This window comes from Sorex araneus, chromosome 1, assembly GCF_027595985.1.
Source record: "Sorex araneus isolate mSorAra2 chromosome 1, mSorAra2.pri, whole genome shotgun sequence".
Taxonomy (NCBI): domain Eukaryota; kingdom Metazoa; phylum Chordata; class Mammalia; order Eulipotyphla; family Soricidae; genus Sorex; species Sorex araneus.
The window spans coordinates 34919414-34942917 of NC_073302.1; the positions used below are offsets into that span (position 1 = coordinate 34919414).

The 23504-nt window shown below is 45.9% G+C and overlaps 1 protein-coding gene across 1 annotated transcript in view; it reads right to left on the bottom strand.

The window, feature by feature from the left end:
- Nucleotides 1–77: 77 nt before the first annotated feature.
- Nucleotides 78–23504, bottom strand: part of COL15A1 (collagen type XV alpha 1 chain) — a 101241-nt gene continuing 77814 nt past the window's right edge. Inside the window, exons 34-40 of the mRNA XM_055138831.1 lie at nucleotides 9954–10018; nucleotides 8494–8622; nucleotides 8095–8154; nucleotides 6994–7053; nucleotides 3860–4045; nucleotides 2264–2379; nucleotides 78–1137 (exon numbers count right to left, since the gene is read on the bottom strand). Coding sequence (XP_054994806.1) covers nucleotides 924–1137; nucleotides 2264–2379; nucleotides 3860–4045; nucleotides 6994–7053; nucleotides 8095–8154; nucleotides 8494–8622; nucleotides 9954–10018 — 830 coding nt within the window. The 3' untranslated portion in view covers nucleotides 78–923. The remainder of the gene's footprint in view (nucleotides 1138–2263; nucleotides 2380–3859; nucleotides 4046–6993; nucleotides 7054–8094; nucleotides 8155–8493; nucleotides 8623–9953; nucleotides 10019–23504) is intronic.

Genomic DNA, 23504 nt, shown 5'->3' on the forward strand with positions numbered 1-23504 from the left:
AAATGAAGAATCAAGACAATAGGGCAAGGAGGCGCCTGGAAAAGATGTTTTAATGTTCATTCACGCAGTAAATAAGATCAAAGTCTATGGCACCGAGAGAGATGTTTCTCAGAAAATCCACCCTCGTGAGCCTGTTCATTCAGTTGCGGTTAGTTTGAGGGTTGCCAAAGGGAAGGAAGGGTGCAGTGAGGGCGGGGTGGGAAGGGCAGCCTTCAAAGGAAAGGCTGGTCTTTATGTGCTATTTATTTTCTACTGTCAGATTATTTGGCATTTAAACTTTTCCAGCAAGTTGACTTATATAAAGAGATGCCATTCTGAAATATGATTGTGCAAAAATATAAAACTCCTAAAGCATGAAGGCAATAACACTTTAAGTGGGGAAATCAGTAAGGGTTGTTAATATCAGAAAAATACAAAGAGGATCATTTGAGCAGTTCTGTTTCTCTGGAGGAACAGCGGTCACAAACGATGAGTGGAATATTCCAGAAAGAAGCATGTGGTCTGTACATAAGTTAGAAAGGTGCGACGTTTCTAAACACTGACTTTGCAAGAAAACATGAAGGACGTCTTACACTCAATGTAGTGTTCAAAGGGGGAAGGACTGAAGGATGCAGTGGGCAGGGCCTCAGCTTTTTGTTTCGACTCCCTCCTAACCATGTCAGGGGGGTGGGGGCGGGGGACATGGTCACACTGCATGGGGTGTCCTGCAGGATCTAGCACCAATGTGGGAATCAGATTTGATCTTGCCTCCGAGTCCTCATGTCTTCCGTTCTGAGTGTGACTGAGGTATGTTTTCTTCGGTTGTTGTTTGCCATGGAAGCAGATTGAAGACCGTACTATTTACAACGTTTAGACAGGTTCAGTTTCAGTGTCAACTCTTCACGTAAGGAAAATGAAAACTCGTGAGAAGCCTCAGAAGGTCATCACTTCCGAGCATCAGTCAGGAAACTATTTTCAATGCACAGAACAATGAGCCTGCTCGCACAGCTATAGGGGTTCTGCTCCAGAATCTTCCCCGAGCTCAGGGGGGAGGCATAGCCTGTGCTCTCCGTGCGGGCGGTCCGCCATGCTTCACAGTAGTTATCCACCAGACGGACGCCGTGAGGGGTGGAGCCGTGCCAAACCACCTTTTGGGGCCTAAAATAATAATAATAATAATAATAATTTTGCCATGTGAACCTTTTTTTTTTGCCTTTTGGGCCATACCTGGCGATACACAGGGGTTACTCCTGGCTCTGCACTCAGGAATTACTCCTGGCTGTGCTCAGGGGACCATATGGGATGCTGAGAATCGAACCTGGGTTGGCCGCGTGCAAGGCAAACGCTCTACCCACTGTGCTATCGCTCTAGCCCCGCCATGTGAACTTTTAGGTACTTCCTCATGGCACATCTCAGGGAGTCAAACTGAAGACAGCCGAGTGAATGGAGCCAAACTCCTACAAGTCCACACTCTGACCTCAAACCACCTCTGTCGATCTTCTGAATGCTCGATTTCATCCATATCCTGCTGGCCCTGTTCTCCTTCCACACACTCTGTTAACATGACTCTGAATCTCTGTTCCTGGGGGCTCATTCTGACTTGGAATGACCCCTCTCCCAATGGTCAGACCAGGGGCTCCTTCTCTTGTTTGAAAAGACGACATTAACTGCCTCCTCCTGCAGGAAGCTCTCTTTTTTTTTTTTTTTTTTTTTTTTTGCTTTTTGGGTCACACCTGGCGATGCACAGGGGTTACTCCTGGCTCTGCACTCAGGAATTACCCCTGGCCGTGCTCAGGGGACCATATGGGATGCTGGGATTTGAACCCGGGTCGGCTGCGTGCAAGGCAAACGCCCTACCCGCTGTGCTATCTCTCCAGCCCCTGCAGGAAGCTCTCTTGATTCTCACCCCAGGGCAAGAATGATAATGGCCTGGGCAATCCTGTTTCTCTACCAAGGAAAAGTCACATTTATCATGTATTAAGTGCCTCCTGCCTGGCCTCTGTTCTCATGGCATTCCTTTACTTCTTACAGCATCCTCGGGTACAGTTATGGTTATATGGCCCGTGGACAGGTGAGGCGGCCAGGCCCCTTAAGAGGCGGCCAGGCATGGCAGGTGGGTCCTGGCTTCGAGGCCAGGGAATTCTCCATAGGTTCTGGCTGCCTCATGGAGGCTTTCTGTTCACCATACCCTAAAGCACAGCTGATCAAAACACTCCTCTAGTTAGAAGATTCCCCTGAAACAGTCTCCTATGCATCTCCTTGGAGGGTTCTTGGCCCTACTCACCAGGAAGGATCCGTCATTACATTTCGGCCATCAAAGGAGTATATGGGACTGTTTGGGTGGAACTGACCTCCGTGGCCAGTGAAAATGGAGTCCCAGTTGTCAAAAAGGACTTGGCCCTAGAGAAACAAAATGTGCCATTTCAATTGTCATCCCGTCAGCCTATAGATGAATGAGCTCTTTATTTCTACTTCAAGGCAAAGGTACCTCCTCCCCCCCCCACCCTGGTGTGGAAGCACAATCCCCAACCCCAGAGCCCACAGAAGGAAGGAACTCAGGCACAGCTTGTGGTTTGGTTTGTAGAATCCAGCCCGGGACCTCTGAGTTCTTTGGTTTTATTTTGGAGGTCACTTTCCTTATCTATGTGTATAAAGTCTCCTCCCTGGCTGAAATGTGCTTTTCCCCGTTCCGGTAGTGGTGGTGTTGGATCCTGAGTTTCATGCTCTAGGCTCTGATGCATCTCTGACTCCTTTTCTAGAATGAGCCCTGTTTCCTCCTGTTATCTACTGCACTCCAAGAGTGCAAATATTTTGAGAGGGTGAATGTGAGGGAACAGAACCTTGGGAGAGAAGATACAAAAATCTGGGGCTGGAGGCAACAGAGAACTTGCTAACCTCAGGGTACCCCATTGAAGTGATGGAGTACCAGGGAACAAAAGCTCTCTAAGTACCTTTGAGATCTAGTTAATTTTTTTTAAGGGGGGCAGAGATTGTTTGTTTTCGGAGCACACCCAGCAATGCTCAGGACTTGCTCCTGGCTCCACACTCAGGAATTACTCCTGGTGGTGCTCAGATACAGGATGCCAGGGATCAAACAAGTTGGCTGCATGTAAGGCAAGTGCCCTACCTGCTGTACTATGACTCGATCCCCCTGGGGTAGATGTGTGAATAGCACCTGAGCTGCCTCTGTTGCCTAGAAGAATAGAATGCTTTCCAGGTTCTCCTTGAGGGAGGGAACCCCCTGTGAATGGGGAAGAGAACCACCGGCCAGGCCCTGTCAGCTGAGATGTGCTGGAACTACAAAGCTGGTATGTGACAAAGGGATGCTGATTTGGACAACCACTGCTCTGCCCACTGGGCCCCTCAGTGGGTACCCTTGAGAGGGTGTCCATGGTCCAGCTAGAGCCCCAGAGGCAGGAGTCAAGGATGCCAAACTTAGTGTATGGTAATTTGGAGCAAACTGCTTGCTCTCTCTCTCTCTCTCTCTCTCTCTCTCTCTCTCTCTCTCTCTCTCTCTCTCTCTCTCTCTCTCTCTCAGTCTCCATTGGGAGAGCTTAATTTAAAGTGAGAAAAAAAAACCCACTTTTATTGAAACCATCTATTAATAGAAGAACAGTGCTTTTTCAACTCCCCAAAGAACTAAGGAAGTGAATAGGCTACTACTATTCCTTCTCTCTGCCTCAAGACTTAAGTTGTGTAAGCAGGAAGGGTCACCATTGAGATAAGGAAACAAAGACTCAGAGAGGTCATCCACCCTACAAGTCACACAGTCAGTTGGGTCGGGCGATACCTTGAACCCTCACATCTCTGATGAGGGCCAAGGCGCCAGTCCCCATAGGGGCCAGGACTTCCAGGACACCAGGGCACTGCCTGTTTTTACCTTGAGATTCACAATGGGAAGGCTGAACCTCTCTGCTTTCCGCACGATCGTGGAGAGGTCTTGCAGGTGAGTGGATAGGAACGCCCTGTAGGTGGACAGCAGACCCGTGGCCCTGGCCTGCTGGAAGCACTGGAAGTCCGCACGAATGTCCCCAGAGAAGGGGGAGTTCAGAGCCACCAGGTGCAGCTGGAACAAGCAAGAGAAAAGTTGTTGCTGTTAGAGCTAGATGCAAGCTCCATTATCGGGGGTTGCTTAGGAGCCCCCAGACTCCCTGGCAGAGGGCAGGCAAGCGGGTAGCACCTTCATCCTGCATATGAGGTCATCGTTACATTACAGCACCACCGAGGAGTAAAGTCACCCACAAACAAAATGCTGCTTGGGGGGGGGCGCTGTACAGTGGGTAAGGGGTTTGCCTTGCCAGGAGTGATTCCTTGAGCACTGCTGTGTGGCCCCAAACAGCGTAGAACCAGTGCAGTAACCCCTGAGGGTCGCAGGTGTGACACCCCTTCCCCCAAACCAACCAAATGAAAAGTGCTGCTTGGGGCAAATGCAGCCGAGGGCCACATGCAAGCTGAAGTGCCGAGACTGGCCCCGGCCTTGGGGCACTTCTCAGGATGTTTTCTCCATCTCACCACCTTTCCTTCCCATCCTAGAGCAGACGGGAGTCAGCTACACCCTCCAATTTATCTCTTTTAATTCACCCCTAGTTCTGCCAGCATGGCTGGGCTGAGAAGGGGCCCCCGTCACACAGCAGCCCCTCCTCTGCCTAAGCTGAGACATTCCTGGTGGTGGCAGTGGGTACTCCTGCCAGCCTGGCCCTGAGGATGGAGAGGGTGGGAGGTGCCCTCACCGCCCACTCCAGGGGCCAGACTCCAGCTATGCAGGCTGGCCAGGCCCTGTGTATGTGGACACTAGAACACCAGAGGGCCCAGCGGCTGTGGCCCCTCCACCTCCGGCCAGCGTGCAGCTGCCACTGAGACTTGGCCCTCTGCGGGAGGGGGGGGGGCGGGGGGAGGGAACTGGGAGAGGTGTGGGGTGACCGCGTGCACTCCTAATCCTCCTATTCTGAAGGAGAAGCAGAGAGAAGAGTCTGGAATGTGGATGGTTGTTCCTAAATGGTGAATACAGGGCATTTTGGGGAAGGTAATCATGTCACAACAAAGTGTTAAAAAAGTGGAAGATTGCCGTCTGGGTAAAATCATGGGCTGCACTATTTTCTTCTCCGTTCTTTTTATTCACTCTCCAAATTTTCTCTGATGCATATGCATTACTTTAGAATTTATAAAGTGCTATTTAAAGATTCCTTTAGCGTAGATGTAGCTCCTGAAAAACTCCCATTTTAATCTCGGAGTTACTTGATCTTCCTGTCACAGAGAAACTTTGTGAAGGGTGAATCTCTCCAGCCTCTTTCCGCCTCACTTCCCACTGGCTCCTCAGCCAAAGCATGGTGGCATTCTGGGAATGCTCTTCTTCACTTTCTATGTTTTGGGGGCTGGGGTGAGGTCATACTGAGTGGTGCTCAGGGTTTGCTCCTGGCTCTGTGCTCAGGGATCACTCCTGGCAGTGTGCAGGTGGGGATCAGACTGGAGTCGACCACTTGCAAGTGCCTTAACCCCTGTGCTATGTCTCCAGCTCCCCTTTCTCCAAGAGCAGGGCTCCTCTTCACGATTCCGATTGTCTTCTGGGCAGCCCCGAGGCTGCTGGCTTCAGCCTTGGTTGGCCTCTTCATTCTCTCTGGCCTCTTTGTCCATCCCTGGAGTCTTAGCTTCCTTCTCTCTCTCTCTCTCTCTCTCTCTCTCTCTCTCTCTCATCACACCCAGTGATGCACAGGGGTTACTCCTGGCTCTGCACTCAGGAATTACCTCTGGAAGTGCTCAGGGGACCATATGGGATGCCGGGAATCGAACCCAGGTTGGCCTCGTGCAAGGCAAACGCCCTACCCACTGTGCTATCGTTCCAGCCCCTCAGCTTCCTTCTCAATAGTTCATCATCCAGCTGTTTTTTTAAGGCCAGACCATAGGAAATTGTCTTATACGATATGGCATGTGGGCTGGATAATCCCCAGGCCTGGCTTTTGCCAAAGCAATGATTTCACTTGTGAGTAAACTGAGGCTACATGAGGAGAAACCCTCCCCCATCTCTTCTCTCCAGACAGCATCTCCTTTGGGAGCTTTGCCTTCCTGTCCCTCCGTTGAGGACCCTCGCTGAGTGTCTCTCTCCAGCCCCAGGCCATTGTGAGCTTTCAGACCTCTATACCCAAGACCTTCTGGGTCATGGCCATGAGATTCCTGCATACCTGTGCCCGCCTGTGAGCTACCAGCAGAGCTCAGGGAGGGGCTGCCCTAGGAGAAACACGGATTCTGCCCGGCACAGGCCTTGTTCTTTGAAAGTGACCCACAAGCCTAACCTTGGCCACTGCAGCTGTCCAGTCACACAGAGCTGGGGCAGCGCTAAACAGGCCCACTTCTCTGGCCTCTCCTGGGGCCTTAGTGCCCTGTGTTGGTCTCTGAGACCCATCTGCAGACTTTACTATTATTCCCCACTTTTAGTTTATCTTCGGGCCTTATGTGGCAGTGCTCAGGGCTCACTCCTGGCAGGGCTCAGGGGGGACCCTATGAGGTGCCGGGGATTGAATTGGGGTCGGCTTTGTACAAGACAAGTTCCCTGCCCACTGTACTGTCTTTCAGGCCCTTGTTGTGTTCTTTCCCTCTGTCCTTTGTCTACTGTCTGGCTTGTTAAACTCAGCCCGGGTGAGGTGGTAGCCTCCTGGAGACAGTGTTGTCGCAGTGACAGAGACACAACACACAGCAGATGGGGGGCTGCTTGCTTCTGAAGCTGTGGCTCAAGATGTGGGGGGTTCCAAAAGATGTGGCAACAGAAAAAGGTTTCTGAACGTGCCACCGCCAGAAATCAATTCAAAATCCGCCGTGTCCTGAGCTGTGGGCGTTTCTGGCAGCGCTCGATTGGGCTATGCTTCCTCTGGCGATGAGAAAGGTCACCAGGGGAAAAGCCGAAGCTGCCCTGCTCGAGGCTACAAGCTCCCGCCCAGGCTGTGGGAACGGTCCCCGAGCCTGAGGCCCTGTGCACGGGAGACACACGTTCGGGATTAGCACAGTAAAGGCGTTTGGACTTACCGAGGGCCTCACGTAATTGGCGCTTAAGACAGGCAGCTGTGGAGGCTGAACGTGATGTGGCTGCTGGGGAGGAAAGGAGAACAAGCAGTGGTGAATATGCATCCGAGCTGTTCTCCAAACACAGAGTACAGAGCACAGCCCCTCAGGGTCCACCTGGGTCTCTGGGCCACGTCTCACTGCGAAGAGTCTCATACTCAAATGATAAACTGTGCCCTAGGAAGGATGGTGGGTGTGTGTGTTGTGTGTGTGTGCGTGCATGCATGTGTGTGTATGTGTGTGTGCATGCACACATGTGTGTATGTGTGTGCATGCACGCATGTGTGTGCACGCATGCATGTGTGCGTTCATGTGTGTGTGTGTGTATGTGTGTGTGTGTGTGTGTGTGTGTGTGTGTGTGTGTGTGGTTATGCTGCATCTTTTAGAATGCACTCAGAACCAAGCAATCAACCACTTCACTGCACAGGGCAGCCACCTCTTCAGAACTCCAGCTTCCTCATCTGCAACCTGGAGGTGACCACACCTGGCTCAGAAGGAAGCCTAAAACAGGGGCCAGGTAAATGGTTGATGTGTTTAGTGGGCAAAGAATGCTTAGAGTGCTTAAAAGCAATAGATTTCTTAGACCTATGATCAGGATGAGGAAGCTTTTGTGTGTGTGTGCCAAGGGCCATTTGGATTTTACAACCCCATTTGAGAGCCACTCACTACAGGCAGGCAGCTGATAGGAAGCATCCGTGTGTCTTCGATCATGGTTCAAGGCCAGACCACAGGAAATGGTCTTATATGATATGGCATATGGGCTGGATATTCCCCATGCCTGGCTTTGCCAAAGCAATGATTTCACAGGTGAGTAAACTGAGGCCACACGAGGAGAAACCCGCCCCCTAGAGGGTTTAGCTACTACAGGGGAGCAACCGCCCGTCCTGTTTCCCTCCACTCTGCGGTGAGATTGTTCTGTCGGCACGTGCTAACTCTGGGCTTCCTTTAGACACCAGAGCGGGCACAGATGGGCATCCACAGTTTGGAGGGGTCAGAGGAGACACTCAGAGGGACTCAGTTCATGCTGCTGAGTGGAGGAGCAAGGAAGACCAGGAAACAACTCACGTGGCTGGAGAGTGCTGGGGGTGGCAGGCTGTCGGCGGGAACGGGGATCAGCTCTCCCAGCTTTAAGGAAAAGAGTACACTGAAATTGAAACACCCGCTAGGAATGGTTCCCCTATTTCCAAAACAGAAAAATGGCATTTGCAGGAGTAGATCAATAGTTTTTCAAAGGTTGGGGAAGGCGTTTTGTTTTGTTTTGTTTTGTTACTTTTGGGGTCACACCCGGCGATGCATAGAAGTTACTCCTGGCTCATGCACTCAGGAATTACTCCTGGTGGTGCTCGGGGCCCATATGGCATGCTGGGAATCGAACCCAGGTCGGCCACGTGCAAGACAAATGCCCTACTCGCTGGGCTATCGCTCCTGGGGTTGGGATTTTGTTAAGGGAAGTTTCAAAATTACCTGTAATTTTTTCCAGCCATCCCGGACTCGAATGAAAAACTCTGTGCTGTCCTTCAAGTAGATGAAGGTCCCTTCTATCACCAAATGTGCGTTCTGCAGCATGTGGTCCATGGAGCTGAAGGCTGTGACCTGCCACATGGTAGAGATCCACATACTGTGTTAGGGTGAGGGCGCCCTGAAGCTGCCTCTCTGCAGCATCGAATAGGAGTGCCCTCCTTCTCCACCAAAGGACCGAGTGTGCCACTATCCACTGGCATTCAGAACCACACTGATCCACGGTTCCTCAGAGGTGGAACACAGCTCTGAGTTACAGTGAACAAGACTCTAAATGGCAACGCATAGATGAAAGCAAGGAAGATAATCTTCCGTGGGATCAAAGGCAGTCAGAAACTGTGAACAGAATTATGTCTTGGGTTTGAGAATTGGCAAAATGAGTGGGAGGTTCTGTCATTTACATCTTTCCGGGGCTCCCACACTGTTCCTGGAAGGTGGCCGTGTTTGTTTACATGAGCAGCAATGAATGGAAGCAAGTGAGCAGCTCTGCGTGGGTCTTGTACCTCTTAATTTATTTATTTTTGCCTAGCAGAGTCGTTACAATAGCAAGCACATGGTAGACATGGAGGTGTGTCAGCTCTCTATCTAAGGCACTGCCAAAAATTAGACAGCTATATTGGCAGACCCGGGAACAGATATAAAAGCTGCAAAAAAAAAAAAAAACTCTATCAAAAAAACATCATCTCTCAAAGAAGTATCAGCCGGAGGGAGGCTTCTTTTTTTTTTTTATTTCATCTGAGAAAGTTTATTTAAAAAATTAATTTTCCTCCTGGCCTTAGAAGAAATGACTTTATGCATTAGAATGGCTTCAGCCAGGCCCCTCCCCCAAGGTTGTAAATCCCATCATCTTCTAGACAGGTCTTTTAATTTGGCCACCAAATCCTCCACTCCACTCACCGGGCCTTCCCTCTGGCCCCCACATAGTCACACACTAAAATTCACAAAGACCAAAGCACATTCCTAGGAATCCTGACATTCTTGTGCTGGATTTACCCATTGTCCTGTGGAGTGCTGTGCCCTGTGCTCCAATGATCTGGAATGTACTGAGAGTAGCCCCAAGCTCCTTGGGCAGAGTGGAGCCAGCTGAGTCCCTCGTGCTAAACCTGACCAGCGCAGAAGCTGCTGAGATCTTTAATTTTCATGCTTATGTTTTCTGATGTCCTATGCTTGGTTCTTACTGGCTCTGATATCTGTGATACGATTGGTTCTTATAAAATTATCAGTTAAGGGGAAGGGGGACTAGAACTCAAGTCATACATAATTGTGTGGTTTATATTACTTAAGAACCCACTCCTTTCTTTGGACTTAAACCAACCCCAGTGTTCTGGAGATCTTAATTCCAACCTGAAAGGGCTGGCAGCCCTCCTGGTTCAAAAGGAAGGATACATATCACGGGCCAGACTCACCAGGTTTCGGGATCCAGGTAGCCCCGGCTGTCCAGGAGGGCCAGGCGGTCCAGGCAGGGCCACAGCTAAGATATAAAAGAGAAGAGAAGCTCTGACAGAGGCCTTGGGGGTCGGCTGGTCACTTAGGAAAGGAAGGAGAGCATGCAAACCCCTGCTCACAACCCAGCACAGCAGTGAGTCTTGGCTGATGCATCTCTGTAGCTCTAGACCCAGGATATGATGCACCCATAGGGACTCATTGGGGGTAAAAATGAGAGCCTCGGTTGCAGCCATGAATTAAGCCATGCCAGGGAACTTTCCAGGGGAGGCCTATCTGGCTGTGTGGATAAGCCAGTTTGAATCAGATTCTCTATCACTTGTTTCCCAGCCTTACTTCACTCATGAGAGAAGCAGAAGGACAGAAGAGAGGCATGGAAAGAAGAGGAGATGCGAGGCAGTAGAGAGAATTTGAGGTGGTGCTGAGACAAGAGCCCATGAGGCCAGGAGATGGAGACTCGGGCTTTTGAACGTCAATTCCCAGCTCTTGTGATCTTGGAGAAACAGAAGTTCTCAGAATCCCTGCTTCCTCATCTGTGAAATGTAAGCAGGCAGTTCTTTTCAGGCCGCTTGGTGAGAACTGAGGAAAATGCAAACCAGGAATGGGATTTGCATCAGTATAGTTTCATTCCAAGGATTTTAGTTTTTTAAGTCACAGTGTCTATTAGGGTTTTCTCTCTCCCTTTCTTTGTGAGTCTTGCTAGAGGCTTATCAATCTTGTTTATTTTCTCGAAGAATCTATATGAAATGAATCAGAAAAAGAGGGACAGATATAGAAGGACTGCACTCATTTGTGGAGTATAAAATAACATAACACAAGACTGACATCCAAGGACAGTAGATAGAAGGATCACAAAGATTGCCCCATACTTGGAAGCCTGCCTCATGAGTGGGCGGGGAGAGGACAGCTGGAATAGAGAAGGGATCACTAAGAAAATGACGGTTGAAGGAATCAATCAGGATGGGAGATGAGTGCCGAAAGTTGATAAAGGACCAAACATGATAACCTCTCAGTTTCTGCATTGCAAACCATAATGTCCAAAAGTAGAGAGAGAATATGGGGGCTATTGTCTGCCATGGAGGCAGTGGGAGGGTGGGAAAGGGGGGGGTATACTGGGGATATTGGTGGTGGGGAATGTGCACTGGTGGAGGGATGGGTGTTTGATCATTGTGTGATTGTAACTCAGATATGAAAGCTTGTAACTATATCTCACAGTGAATCAATAAAATTTTTTAAAAAAGAGTCACGGTGTCCTTTAAAATGAGATGAAGACACTCTCTCCCCAGATGAAATCTGGAACAGCCGCACACAAAAACGGCTCCTCTGCTCCTTAAAGGCTATGATCTTGGAGGTCTACTAACCAATTTTGGCACCCAGCTGCTTCTTATAGAAATGCATCTAGACTGTGAACTGAGCTACAACCCCAAGCCGCCCTGGGAGGGGAAAGGTTTTTCTCTCTCAACCCCTTCTTGCTATGGGGGAGGCAGCAGCGGCGGCAGCCCCAGAGGCACTCACGTGGCGACCGCCATCATCTAGATCCCACTATTCAGAGGTATGAGTTTGCAGTGACGTGGCGCGCAGGAGATCATGGGATGGGGGTGTTACTGGCACAGTCCCCACCCAGATGAGATCCGGAGCAGCCGCACACAAAAATGTCTCCTCTGCTCATTAAAGACTATGATCTTGGAGGTCTACTAACCAATTTTGGCACCCAGAGGCTTCTTATAGAAATTCATCTAGACTGTGAAATAAGCTAAAATATCAGAAATCCAAAACCGTGTGCCGCACAAGCTCATATATTCTTCATTCTCAGCAATGGAAAACAAATTATCAAATGATGCCTTTTCAGCAGGTTTAATTGTTGGGGGAAAATTCCAAATAATAATAGTGAGTTCTCTGTTGAAATATTGAATGTATTCAAAGTATGGAGAGAATAAAGTGAAGATCACTAGCCATACAGGTGGGGGGGGTGGAGGGTATACTGGGGTTCTTGGTGGTGGAACATGTGCACTGGTGAAGGGATGGGGGGTTGATCATTGAGTGACTGAGAATTTAACCTGAAAGCTTTGTAACTTTTTCCATTGTGATTCTATAAAAAAAAAATGAAAATTAAAAAAAAATGAGAGGAAGGCCTCAGGGGTGTGACTGAGTTGTAGAGGACATGCCGAGCCTGACCGAGGCCACGATTCTGTTTCTGTAGCGCAATAACCACCACCACAACACCAAGAACAGAACATCAGATAAAGGTTCACCAACCTAAATCTCTATACAGAGAAAGAAAGCATCATTGAAACAAAAACACACCTGTACAAAGAAGAGAAAGTATATGCACATCATAAATTTGACAAAGGACTAATAGCCAAGATATATAAAGATGTCATGAAGCACAACAAGGAAGCAAATAACCCTATTAAAAACTGAGAGCTTCAGGGGCTGGAGTGATAGCACAGCGGGTAGGGCGTTTGCCTTGCATGCGGCTGACCCGGATTTGAATTCCAGCATCCCATATGGTCCCCTGAGCACCGCCAGGGGTGGTTCCTGAGTGCACAGCCAGGAGTAATCCCTGTGTATCGCCAGGTGCGACCCAAAAAGCAAAAACAAAACAAAACAAAACAAAACAAACCTGAGAGCTTCAATCACATCCCAGAGCTGCTGCCCTGTAAACTCATCTACCCACCCTGCTCCAGAGACTCATAATTTAATCTTGAAAGAGATCAACTAGCCGCAAAATTTCTTGGATATATCAGACCTGGCTGAGACCTCCGGGGCAATCTCGGGAGCAGGAAGGGATAAATTCTTGCCCCACCAAAGCCCAAATAGCTGCACTCACACATGCCAAAAATTTTAGGTACACGAAGATTTTTGGTTGACATCTCCAAGCCTTCTTGGAGTGGGAACGGGCAACCTCCCCCCACCTCCCATACTTCCAGAAGCCCTGGAAGCCACACCCATGTCCCACCTCCACTTCCATGTAAGCTCACTCACTGCTCAGTTGAATATTCTGGACTTTCTTTTTTTTTTTTTTCTTTTTGGGTCACACCTGGCGATGCACAGGGGTTACTCCTGGCTCTGCACTCAGGAATTACTCCTGGCGGTGCTCAGGGGACCATATGGGATGCTGGGATTTGAACCCGGGTCGGCCGCGTGCAAGGCAAACACCCTACCTGCTGTGCTATCACTCCAGCCCCTATTCTGGACTTTCTAAACTGCATTTTCTCCAACAAAATGAGGAGAGGCCTGGGGCCAGAGAGATAGTACTGGAGGTAAAATGATTTCCTCCCATGCAGCCCACCCAATTTAACCTCAGCACGGATTATGGTCCCCAGAGGACCACTGGGGTCACTCCTGAGTTTAGAGCCAGGAACAGCCTTTTGGGACTGCAGCTGCAGACTGCGGCTGCAAAAGCACAAATGTGACATCTCTAAACTCTACAATACTAACAGCATACCAGATTGAGTGGGAATGTAACATAGAAGCCAACTAAGCTCAACAAACAAAAACATTAACACAGAAGGCTACACTAGCAACAAAAGCTTAGTAAACTCTCAGACAAGGACTTAATGTCTCCATGGTGAGATACAATAATTTTCACAAATTTTCTTTTGCGGAAGTATTTTTTTTGATCATTCCGTTAGCCATTTAATGGTAACAAGCAATATAAAATAAATTATTGTGGGCCTGCTAAGGAGGCAGGCTTGAGGAAAATGAAAAAAATGGTGGAGAGAAGGTGACATTGGTGGCGGGATTGGTATTAGAATAGTGAATTCTGTAGCAAATCATCATGAACAACTATGTAAACCACAATGTTTAAATAAACATCTCGTCTACTCAGCCGAGACCCCAAGCAACCGCACACGAACAGCTCCTCTGCTCCTAAAAGACCATGATCCTAGAGGCCTATTAACTATTTTCAGCACCCAGCGGCTTCTTACATAAATGCCTCTAGACTGTGAACTGGGCTGCGACCCCATGTCGCCCCGGGAGAGGAAAGGTTTTTCTCTCCTTTCCTTTCCTTTCCACAGTGGTGGTGGCAGCGGTGACCGCGTGGCCATCTTATAGAGCCCAGTAACTGGAGGTACGAGCTTGCAGTGACGCAATTTCTGGCAGAAATTTCTCTGGACTTAATTACTAAAATACCACAAATCCAAAACCTCATATACTCTTCATTCTCAGCAATGGAAAACAAATTATCAAATGATGCCTTTTCAGCAGGTTTGGTTGTTGGGGGAAAATTCCAAATAATAATAGTGAGTTTTCTGTTGAAATATTGAATGTATTCAAAGTATAGAGAGACTAAAGTGAAGATCATTAGACACAGAGCTGGGGGTGGGTGGGATGAGAGGTATACTGGGATTTTTGGTGGTGGAACATGTGCACTGGTGAAGGGATGGGGGTTTGAGCATGGTTTGCCTGAGACTTAAAACTGAAAGCTTTGTAACTTTTTTCACGGTGATTCAATAAAAAAAGTTAATAAATAAATGAAATAAAATAAGAAAGAAAGAAAAAATAAAGTGGAAAAAATTAAAAATTAGCAGGGCAAGACAGTCCAGTGGGTAGGGCAATTGCCTTGTATGTGGCAGACCTGGGTTTGATCCCCTGCATCCCACATGGTCCTCTGAGTACTGCCAGGAGTAATTCCTGAGAGCACAGCCAGGAGTAACCCTTGAGCATTGCCAGGTGTGGCCAAAAAACAAAACAAAAGAAAAGTAAAAAAAAATTAAAAATTGGGCATGTCCAGCTACCAGACCCAGGGAACCTGAAGACCCCCTTCTCAGCCGAGGTGCCCTCTGAGCACCTAGGCCAAAGAGGACCCTGCAAGTTTTAGGAGTGGTCATAAGTGAACTGCTAGCCCGGCACAGGCACCAAAGCGGCTCCTCCCCCACAGCGGTAGGGGGCGTGGCCTCCAGCGTGGCCGCCACTCCTGAAGCCACAGTTATTTTCCCCTTTCCCGGCCCTTTGGACTCACATCTCAACCCCCAATACTTAATTCTGACGAGGATAGCCTGGCTATACCAAACACATTAGGCCAATCATCCAAAAGCCTATTCCAATCAAAATACTCCCCAAACTCACCAAAATAACAGTAAACACAAAAATCTGAACAAGTCTATTGCAAAAGAACACATTCCCTAAAGCTTCACTAGAGGCCTCACATAAGTCACAGAGAAGACCAAGGAGCCCATCTAGAATCCTCCTTCGCAGTGAGAGGGGGTCACTGAGAGTGAACTGGAGGGATCCACCTCCACACTACCACAGCAACATGAAGAAACAGCACAGATGCCCAACACGGTGAGCGGATGAAGAAAAGAGCCCTAAAGCTGCAACACGGAATATCCACAAATACAAATACAATCTCTCTGATAAAGAATTCAGAGATGAAACGTTGAAAATGTTCAATGAACTCAAAGAAACAGTGGAACAGACATCCAGTAAATTAAAGGAGGTTATGAGAGAAACAGTAGAACGGACAGCCAATAAAATACAGGAAGAAATAAGAGCAGAAATATGAAAGCTACAAACAGGAGTGTCACTAATAAAGGATTCAGTAGATGAAATTGAAAACTCAGTGGGTGCCCTCATCAGTAGAATGATGACAGTCGAAGATAGAATCAGTGAGCTTGAAGATGAGTTGCAAAAAGCATACAGGCAACAACATATAATGGAAAAAAAAACTCAAAACAGCGCTAAGATGAATAAGAGACCTAGGTGATGAATTCAAGAGGAACAACATAAGAATCTCTAGAGTACCAGAAGAACAGGGAGGCAACCCCAATGAAGTCGCAGTAGTTAAAGATATAATTGCTGAGAAGTTCCTGGAGCTGGAGAATACACATATCCAGTTCCAAGAAGCCTGAAGGGTACCAGCTAAAAGAGACCCTAATAAAAATACTCCAAGACACATCATAATCAGAATGATGAATACCACAGATAGAGACACAATACTGCAAGCAGCAAGATCAAAGAAGGAAATCACATACAAAAAAGCATCCCTTCGATTTATAGCAGATTTTTCAGAGAAAACTGTTCGAGCTCGAAGACAGTGGTGGGATATAGTGAGAAAACTCAATGAAATGAACGCCTCACCAAGAACACTTTATCTGGCTAAACTCTCACTCAAACTCAAAGGAACAATACACTACTTCATGGATAAACAACAGCTCAGGAACTTCATAGACTCAAAATCAACCTTAGAAGAAGGACTGAAGGGGCTACTGTAAGAAAAGACAAACCCCTACAAACACAATAAACCTCTACAAAAAGATGACACAAACCCCATGACAATAATCTCTCTCAATGGCAATGGACTGAATGCACAAATTAAGACACACAGAGTGGCAAAATAGATGAAAAAAAAACTGAACCCAACATTCTGCTGCCTAGAAGAAATACATTTGAACAGTCAGAGCAAAACAGACTCAAAGTCAAGAATAGAAAACAATCCTTCAAGCAAACAGCTCCCTCAAAAATGCTGGGGTCCTGGCCATACTAGTATCCAGCAACATAAATTTCAGACTGAAAAATATTAGAAGGGACAGTGAAGGCCATTTTGTAAAATAATCGAGGTATGTGTACATCAGGAAGAAATCACACTCCTCAACATATACACATCCAATGAGAGGCCACCAAAATACTTAAAACAACTTCTAAAAGACTTCAAGAAGGAAACTAGTAGCAACACAATAGTAGTAGGAGACTTCAACACTGTCTTATCATCTCTTGATAGATCAACAAGACTAAAACTCAGCAAGGAAGTACTGGTTTTGAAAGAAGAAATAGAAGAGAGAGGGCTAATAGATATATTAGCTTTTTCATCCCCCCAAAACTGAATACACATTCTTTTCTAGTGCACATGGACCATTTCCAAGATAGACCACATGCTGGGACACAAAGCAAATCTCAATAGAATAAAAAAGATGGACATTGTATCAACTATCTTTTCAGATCATGATGCACTGAAGATAGAAGTTAATTACACACAGAAATGGAGAATCAAATCAAACACCTGGAAATTAAACAGCTCATTGTTGAACAATGAGTGGGTCAGAAAGGCAATCAAGGAAGAAATCAAAAGATTCCTAGAAACAAATGAGAATGAAGACACAGCTACCAGAACTTGAGGGACACAGCTAAAGCAGTGTTACAGAGAAAATTTGTACCTCTGCAAGCTTTTCTCAGGGAGGAAGAAAGGGCCCACATAAATAACTTGACTTCACAGTTATTCTATTCACAGTTTAAGATCTTAGAAAATAACCAACAAAAGGTACCCAAACAAGAAAGCAGGAAAAAAATAATAAAACTTAGAGTAGAAATTAACAAGAAATTATCCCCCCAAATAATCCAAAAGATCAATGAAACCAAGAGCTCGTTCTTTGAAAGAACAAACAAGGTTGATAAGCCACTAGCAAGACTCACAAAGAGAGAACCCTAATAAACTGAATCAGAAATGAAAATGGGGACATCACAACAGAAACCAAAGATATTCAAGAGATCAACAAAGATTATTTGAAAGTCTGTATATCATGAAACAAGAGAACCTAGAAGAAATGGATAAATTCCTGGACTCCAATAACCTCCCAAGGTTGAACCAAGAAGATTTGGAATACCTGAATAGACCTATCACTATCAAGGAAATTGAAATAGTAATTAAAAGTCTTCCCAAAAATAAAAGCTCAGGTCCAGATGGATTCATTAGTGAGTTCTTCCAAACATGTAAAGAAGACCTATTCCCAGTTCTTTTCAAACTTTTCCAAGACATTGGAGAAACAGAAACACTCCCAAAGAGTTTCTATGAGGCATATATTGCCCTAGTGCCCAAAACAGATAGAGACACTACCACAAACAAAGAAAATTACAGACCAATATATCTGATGAACACTGATGCAAAGATCCTCAACAAAATATTAGCAAATAGAATCCAAAGATTCATCAGAAAGATCATACCCCATGACCAACCATGATTCATCCTGGGAATGGAAAGATGGTTTAACATTCGCATATCAATCAACATAATCCATGATATCAATAAAAGAAAAGATAAAAACGATATGATCATATCAATAGATGCAGAGAACGCATTTGACAAATCCAGAAACCATTTATGATGAAAACTCTCACCAAAATGGGAATTGAAGGAACTTTCCTTAAAATAGTCAAAACTAACTACCACAAGCCCACAGAAAGCATTATTCTCAATAGGAAAAGACTGAAAGCCTTCCCTCTAAGATCAGGTTCTGTAAAAAACACGCAACCTGGAGATTCTTCCTGCAGCGATTTATTCAGAAACCTTCTCATGCATTGGGAAGGAGGGGAAACGGGAAAGAGGAGAAAAGAGGAGGAGGAACCAGGGACCAACGAGGAGGAGCCTCTAGCTAGGTGGCTTCCCCCCTTATATACCTCTCACTGCTTGTTTACGCCCAAGTGTCTGCAGCTGATAGGCTAGTTACACCTCGTGGGCGTGACAGGACATCCTATTTCCTTATTAGGGTTTGTTTTCGAAGCACGGTGCAATTAACAAGAAACAGGTGTTGTTTACGAAAATAGAATGGTAGGCACAAAAGGTTCAATAACAATAGCAGAACACCTATTCTCTAGGACAGATACTTTTTCAGCAGGACCCATCAATGATGAAATTCCATGGTTGTGTTTCTCCTCTCCTTGTCCAACAAACATATGAGCATTCATAATATTAATCGTTTTGTATGGGCATAGCAAGAGATGCATTAAACTTTTAGAATTGCTCTCCCGGGGTCATCTCAATCTCAGACTACAGTGCCCAGGCCAGATTAGTCTTTCCTATCCCTAGCAGGGTCCTAGTCTCGTCATTACTTTAAGATCATTACAGCACTTGTCCATGATCAGACTCTTAACTTATAGTTAAGAATGAGGCACTTTGGCCAGGCCCATCTCGATGCCAGGGTAGCACATAACTTACCGCTTGCCCTGGGTCCGTCTCATCCCCTGTTGGGACCCTGCCTTTTAGAGGGCTAGGAACTGAGGGCAACCAAGGCTACAGTCAAGAAAGCAGATGCTCGGGAATTAATAATATTCAAAGCCAATTAAATCCCAATTGCAAAGGCATATTAATAAATGTCTTTCTTTGTCCATACAAAAAGGACTTGCTCTGAATAAGCTATGCAAAGGACTCAAGGAGAAGAGAAAGACATTATTTACAAGTCAACAGAACACTAAGAAAGAAGCTACAAATAAACACAGAGGAATGGGAGCACTGTGACGGGAGTAACCCAATAAACCTAAACTACCTGAAGCTATGTAATCCTTCAAGGTTCAAGACAAGGATGCCCACTCTCAACACTTCTATTCAATATAGTACTGGAAGTATTTGCCATAGCAGTTAGGCAAGAAAAAATATTAAGGGCATCCAGATAGAAAAGGAAGAAATCAATCTTTCACTATTTGCAGATGACATGATACTATACTTAGAGAATCCTAAAGCTTCTACCAAGAAGCTCCTAGAAATAATAATTTTGATGTCATTGGCTCCTCAAAGATCATAATTTTATCCTAGTGATGTCATACTGATTACTGACCTCACTGACCAAGAATCTCTCAGCCTCCTGAGCACTGGTTGGGAGCGTCCCTCTCTCCTATACCCTCATCAAAGTGAGAAAAGCTGAACTGACACTTCACCAAAGAAGACATACAGATAGCCAATAGGCACATGAAAACAATTTGCTCATTATCATCTATTATTAGGAAGGTGCAAAAATTTAAATGACAATGAGATATCACCTCATGAGAATGGCCTACAGAACAAAAAGAACCAGAAATAACAAGTGCTGGAGTGTATGTAGAGAAAAAGGAACCATCATATACTATGTGTTGGAATGTAATTTGATCCTGCCTCTATGGAAAACAGTTTGGAGAATTCTCAAAAAATTGAAACTAGACCTGCTTTCTGATCCAGCCTTTCCACTCCTAGGTATGAATCGAAATCACACAGACAAATACAAATTTGAAAAGATGTATGCACACCTATATTCACTGCAGCACTGATTACAAAAGACAACATACGGAAACAACACAAATGCCCAATGACAAATGAGTGGATGAGAGTTGTGGCACACATACAAATAATGGAATACTACTCGACTAAAATGAAGGATAGAATATTGCTGTTTCTTTTTTTTTAAAAAAAAAACATGAACATGAATGAAACTAGAGGAAGTCATGCTAAGCTATTTAGAAAGAAAAGAATAAAAACCACTCAATCAAATGATCTTACTCATCTTACTCATGTCTGGTATAAAAAGACACCAAACATGGGGCAGAATGACAGTACAAAGGGTAAGGCATTTGCCTTGCATGCAGTTAATGTGGGTTTGATTTCTGGCATCTCACATGGTCCCCAAGCCAAACAGGAGTGATCACTGAGCACGGAGCCAGGAGAAAACACTGGGAACTGCTGGGTATGGCCAAAAAAAAAAAACAACGAAAGAAAGAAAGAAAGAAAGAAAGAAAGAAAGAAAGAAAGAAAGAAAGAAAGAAAGAAAGAAAGAAAGAAAGAAAGAAAGAAAGAAAGAAAGAAAGAAAGAAGCCAAGCAAGGGTCGAAAGAAAACAAACCCTTACACTCTGACAACAGAACTGAAGTTATCAGGGGGAGATAGGGGGTGGGCTAGAGTCCAGTGGACTGTGGTGGGGAAATATTGCCAATTTGCTGATGGGTGTGGAAGTTAACACAATGCCTCTAAAACATAGAAACATTATGATCTATAGTCATGTAAACTAGTGTTACCTCAAAAAAAATTTTAAATAATGATCAGATACCAACCCCACACTCCATACCCAAGAAAGAAAGCAAGCAAAATAAGGCTTTAGCAAAACTCTCTTTGCTAGAAAAATTGTCCCTGAAAATTTCTACATAAAACATTAGCAGGATGGCAGATCCCTTGAATTCTCTAGGAGTTCATGGTCCTCCAAGTGAAAAGCTGCCACTTTAGGTGAACATAAAGGAGGATTATGGCACCTAATCTTTTGCTTTCCTCTCCCTCTCTAAAGTGCTGCAATCCCTCCTCACCAAATCAGCAAAACTTTGAGCAGAGGTTAGGATGTTTTCGGGAATCCCAGTAAAATGACTTATGAGACTTTTGGGGGCCGTGACAAGTAAGCTCCAACATGAGATGTGAAAATCCATACCAGGGGCTGGAGTGATAGTACAACAGGTAGGGTGTTTGCCTGGCATACAGCTAATCTGGGTTCTACCCCCAGCATCCCATATGATCCCCTGAGCACTGCTAGGAGTAATTCTTGAGCATTGGCAGGCGTGACCCAAAAAGCCAAAAAAAAAAAAAAAGTCCATAACAGATCCTAATGTCAGTAAATGCAGACTTCATGTGGACCCCTATCATCCTCTTCCTAATGCGTGTGACCTTCAGTGAGACACTTTACCTCTCTGAGCTTTAGTGTCTTCATCCATGAAATGAGTTTTATAGTAATATTGGTCTCATCACCCTCCCCGGGCTATCATGAAGATCAGATGGGATAACGGGCAAGAGAGCATCTTGTAAACTTAATTGCCATACATTATGTGAAGGGCAGTGTTAATCCATTGGAGCAAGACATGATGGGACCCTAGGGTCAGGCTCTTTTGGACAACAGACTCTGCAACCTACAGTCTCCCCATGCATCGTCTCCTCCTACTTTCTCCAAATCCTGTTTCTTCCTCAAAGTTAGTTGAACACCTCACTCAGCACCTCCATTCTTTTGCAGTACGAGTATTGTTATCTTCTCTTGGACTCAACCTCTTCACTTTGACAGGCATTTGGCTCCAGATGGAGCTACCATGTTCTCATGTAATCCAACTTCCTACAGATGAGTGGCCCAGGTGGGCCCAAAACAGGCCAAATCAAAGTGCCCTCTGGCCTTTCGCCATCCCAGGACTCTGTCAGCTCAAACTTAGAAGGCCGAGATTTCCGGCTGATGGAGGAGGCTTTACGTCATCAGCTGCTGCCCTTCCCATCCTTCTCCGTCCTACAGCATGTGAACGGTGAGATGTGTGGTGAAGAAGCACCAGATGCCTGAAGCTAAAGAACAGAGAGGAGCTGGCAGAGATGCACAGGGAAGCCACACCAGGGTGAGTCCCTGTGTCAGAATGGCCCCGAGGTCCATATAGATGTCAGCCTCTCTTGCAAACTGATGGCTCACTTCCACCTTCACAGATAACTCATTTGCCTTCAGCATGTGCTAGCTTGAGTTTTATTTTTGTCATTCACCACCCTAAGAGCCAAGATGAAGGCAAAGTTACAGTCCCAGTCCCAATGCTAACTACTCTTGAAGGTTCTCCCCAATGCCCTGACATCAGCTCTTCCCAGGTGCTCTCCCACTGGCCTGACTAAGGTTCATTCTTTCTGGTAATAATGATTTTAGTAGTGGTAGAGAGCTAGCACAGAGAGGAAGAAGCTTCCCTTTTACACAGCCGACCCAGGTTCAATCCCTGGGACCCTGAGCCCCATGAGTGATTCCTGAGCAGAGAATCAGGAGTAAGCTCTGTGGCCCAAATACTCACACTCCAAAGGGAAACAAAGTGTATTATAGAAGAAATACTGGCTTTGTGTGTGTGTGTATAAAGCAAAGTCATTTTATTTTTTAAATTTTAGGAAAAAATGTGAGGAAGGGGGGCAGAAAGAGAGAGAGGAAAGAGAGAGAATGAGAGAGAAGCCTTCTTTAGAGAAGCAAAAGTCTCACATACCGACTGTTATTGCTATTACTCTTACTTTCTAGTGTGGGCTCAAGGGAAAATGCAGAGGCCTTGGAACTATGGATTGGGCCTTGATTCTGTAAGTACCATTTATTAGCTCTGTGACCTTGGAGAAGTTCCTACATGTCTCTGGGTTATACCTGTCTCAACTGTAAACGAGCGAGTGAATCATTTCCTCGAAAGGACTACAGAAGACTGTAATAAAATAAGGTAGTAAAAAAGATACTAGGAGTGTACTGACACTTGGTAAATGTTCAACAGAAAGGGATTTTTCTTTCCTGTCACTCTTTTTCATTTGAGGAATTGTGGAACCAAACGGTGAAGAGATTTTTCTCACAGAGAGCTAGAGTTCACACTGGCCCTTGAGTTCCTCAGGCCGATAAAGCAGCCAAGAAGCTTCCACCCCACCCCTCGCCCCCACGGAAAGCTCTTTAGTATTATTAACCTGTAGGGAAACCCAAAGCTACTATGAGACAGCCCTTCACAGGCCCGAGGTGCAGAGTTAGGACGAAAAAGATAAAATAGTAAATACTGCTGAAGACAAGGAGAAACGTGAACTTTCTTCACTGCTAGAGCCAAATGTTGTGAACACTCTGGAAAAGAGTCAGGGGTTCCCCCCCTCAAAGTAACATCTGGAGTAATTCTTCGTATGACCCAGCAATTCCTCTTGAGAATGGAAAATACGGGTTCTCATAAAAATTCAAACTGGAATGTTAGCACAGAAATATTCACAGTAGCCCCCAATGGCAGCAACCCAAACATCTACCAGCTGCTGACTGAAGGATGAAACGTGCGACC